The following is a 3,807-nucleotide window of genomic DNA, read 5'->3' on the forward strand; positions in this document are numbered from 1 at the left end:
TCAGATCTTATAAAAAAACCATGCAATATGGATTAAATGTATAAAAACTAAAGCTTCTTTAAGTAATTCAATGGAGACGCACGAGTAGTGTTACTCTTCTGACGTCACAGTATTAGCTCCGCCCCCACTGCCGAGTTGAGCAGACCCTATTACTTTGACTCTGGTGCTGAGATGCAGGGGCGCTGGGGGACGGAGCGATAACTCTCAAGTGTCGTCTGTTCCTTTTTGAGAGTCTGCCGCTCCCGTTGAGCTTGACTGTGTACTGACGATGGGGCTTACTTTCCGATACCACGCCCGTTCTGTCCCACTGCTTAGTAGCCTGCTTTTGTATGCGTACATGGGTACCTAGTTTGATGGGCGGCAGTCTCCTGGTGAAGTCAAGGGTGCGCATAGCTTCCTGTGATTTTGCCACTTGTAGTTCCCTTTGACGTATTGTCCGTCTCCAATACCTGTCTACTAACAGCTAGGTGTCTTCTAGCCGTCGGTACCCCGTCACGCAGCTGGCGACCCGTTGCAAGCTGAGATGGCGACTTGTTGATCTCCCTCAGAGGCGTGTGGAGATACTGGAGTATCGCCAGGGCCGTCTTGTCTGACTCAAGGGCTCCACCTTTTGACGTGTTTTCTCTGAGTAGCCTCTTTGCCGATTTGACAGCTGCTTCTGCCCTGCCATTGGACTGGGGATACTGGGCTGACGACAGACAGACTTTGACTCCCCATCTCCTGAAGAAGGCAACCATCTCCTTGCTGGCCAAGTTCATACCTCCGTCAGTCAATATTTGCTCTGGGGCTCCCCAACGTGAAAAATAGGATCGAAGGTCATTGCTTATTTTGTTGGGCGTGGCACCACAGGGGAAGTGAGCTACTTCTAACCAACCGGTTAGTCTGTCTACGTATACCACGTATACATTGCCCTCTATTTGGAACATATTTGCGACGACTTGCTGGAAGGGGTATTCTGCTGGCGGCGTGTGTATCATTTCTTCAGGAGGCAGTGAAGGGGCGTGTTCATCACATGAGGCGATGCTGAAGGTCTCCTTCTATTCCCGGCCAGTAGACTGACTGCCTGGCCCGCCTAAGCATAGAATCGAGGCCTTGGTGTCCTGCATGTAGGTAAGCGGCTACCTGACAGCATAAATCTTCGGGGATAACCAAACGTATGATCCTTGGTCCACTGAGTATGTCACCAGATCCTGGTTGATGGCTATCCTATCCTGAATGCCGAAGAAGGGACGAAGGCAGGAGATTTCTTGTAACTTCTGTTGGAGCCAATCGCCCGCTGCGACCCTAGCAAGCAAGAGCTGATACACTGGGTCATTAGATGCGGCGCTCCTGACGCAGTCTTCATCCAACACGATGATGTCCGGTTCCAAGGCAGCAACAGTTGCACATGCCAATGCCACTTGAATGTCATCCTCTAAATCCACGTCAGAAGCTTCATGGGGTGCTCGCATGGTCGGGTACCTTGAGAGAAAGTCCGCAGCAGTGTTCCTTTTCCCGGGAAGATATTTGATATGAAACTTGAACTGGAGTGTCTTCTCCTTCAGGTTGAACAATCTTGGGTTGATGACGTCCTTAAGAGCCCTATCACCCAGCAGCTTGACAAGTGGACGATGGTCCGTGATGATGGTGAGATTTGGGCACCCAAGTAGGAACAACCTAGCCTTCTGCAAGCACCAGGTGACTGCAAGGGCTTCACCTTCTACAGGGGCATCCCTGCTTCAGAAGGGGTGAGGTGTCGACTGCCACATAGGGCAAGACGCCAGCCGCCCTTGCAACAAAAGGGGCTGTCAGCTGACTGACAAGTGCAATACTGCTGGAGGACGGCGAAACCAATGCCTTCCTTGCTCCAATCCATCAAGATCATCGTAGGGCGCATCTTGTCATAATATGCCAAGCCGTTCTTGGCTAATTGACAGATGACCTCCCATGCCTGCTGGAGTTTGCTACGTAGCTGGCTATCCCAGTAGACGTTTTTGCCGTTGGTTTTCTGAGGTGGTCCCTAAAAGGCTCCATGATGGGTGCTTTTGCAAAGAAAGGGGCTAACTGATTCACAAATCCGAACCATGACCTAATATCAGTGATGGAGGGCTTCTCTGGCATCTGGAAGTTACGAATGGCGTCTAGTCGTTCGTCTGCAGGCTTATATGACTCCCATCCCAAGCGGTACCCAACGAAGGTAACCTCTCTCTCGCAGAATTTGAACTTCTCGGGCTTGAGTGTAATACCTGCAGAGACACACGTTGACAAGAATTCATATACATGCCAAAACGCCTCTTCGATGCTGTGATCGTATAGCAAGGTGTCGTCGATGCATTTATGCTTCTGGTGATGTCTTGCAGGGCGTCATCGAATCTTTTCGTGTAGGCGTCGGAAGCCGAACAGTGACCCATGGGTGTCCTACGATAACGATACCGGCCCCATGGGGTGATGAAGGTTGTGAGTGGGCAGCTATTCTCGTCCAGTTCCACTTGGTGGAAACCCCAATGGGTGTCCGCTGTAGTCTTGTATGTGTGAATGGGGATGCTCGAAATCATGTCGAAGGGTGCTGGTGTATGATGAGTCTCACGGAGACAGAGGGCATTGAGGCGCTGGAAGTCTACTGTGCGGTTAGGTTGGGCCGTTTTCTTGGCTACCACAACCATCCTTGCACACCAATCCGTTGCATCCCCTGCCGGAACTGGTTCTATCATGCCCTTCCGAACATCTTCGTCAAGCTGGGCCTTGACCACCTCTTCCCAATGCTTAGGGATTGCTGCTGGCGTGTGACAGGCATAAGGCACAGCATCGGGCAGTAAATGTATGTGGTGCTGCTTGCCCGTCATCACGGGTAGGGGTTCCCTGGTTGTGTTGAAGGTCGTGGATGAGAAGTGACGTAATAACCATTCCTCCAGTCTTGGTATGTTCTCCTCCACGGGTGGGATAGGTATGGTGGCTGGCTTCATTGTCTGAGGGGGGTTAGGCTGAGAGACTGCCTCACTACTAACGTCAGCTGATGCAATGAGAGGGGAAGGGTGAGGGAAACCAGGCAGTACTATTCCCAGCTCCTTACAAGCATTCAGAGATAAATAACAATTTGTCGAAAATTGTATTTTTCCTAACTATACAAACCTGAGGTCCTTTAACAATATGAATGTAACTTGCGGCAGCTGGAACCATTCATAAGCTTCGAACAAGGGAGTTCGGTAGTTAACTGCTTGTCCGACAGTCAGCACACCGCACTACTGGGAGGTGAAGAATCACTTTGCTTTAGGCCCAGGAAAAAACAGAGTGAGGGGTGGCATGAGGTGGGACTATGTGTAAAGGACCTCAGGTTTGTATAGTTAGAAAAATACAATTTTTGACAAATTGTTATTTGTTCCGATACGTAATACAAACCATCGGTCCTTTAACAATAGGAAGACTCACTTCTTGGTGGGTGGAATCTGAGTCAATGAACAGACGTGTTCGTCCAACTTTGGTTCCCTCCCTGGTCGTAAGAGCAGAGGGAGGGATCCTAGCTTCAGCCCAATGATTGGGGTATGTACCGCAGGACCAATGGTCAGACCTCTGGACCCAAGTTATAAGAGGGAGGCCAGTGTACCTCTTAAAACTAGCAAGCAAGAACTTGTTCCTATTGCAAGAGCCAATATGAAGTCATGGGTTTGTCTCTTGTTGGCTTCCACTCCCCCGCCCTTGTTGGGAGGAGTGGTGGATAAATGTTCCTATCCCTAATGAAAGGGATAGGATGGAGCTCGGTCAGGTAACTTACCTGCATCGGCCTCCTGTTCCAGCGTGGTGACGAACGCGTCCCTCTGCCCACAGATAAAA

At 50.3% G+C, this 3,807-nt stretch overlaps 1 protein-coding gene across 1 annotated transcript; it reads right to left on the minus strand.

The window, feature by feature from the left end:
- Positions 1-377: 377 nt before the first annotated feature.
- LOC135209762 (uncharacterized) lies at positions 378-926 on the minus strand. Its single transcript, XM_064242548.1, has one exon. It carries the CDS (start codon positions 924-926, stop codon positions 378-380), a length of 549 nt encoding a protein of 182 aa, XP_064098618.1.
- Positions 927-3,807: the final 2,881 nt, after the last annotated feature.

Source organism: Macrobrachium nipponense, chromosome 38 (assembly GCF_015104395.2).
Source record: "Macrobrachium nipponense isolate FS-2020 chromosome 38, ASM1510439v2, whole genome shotgun sequence".
Taxonomy (NCBI): Eukaryota; Metazoa; Arthropoda; class Malacostraca; order Decapoda; family Palaemonidae; genus Macrobrachium; species Macrobrachium nipponense.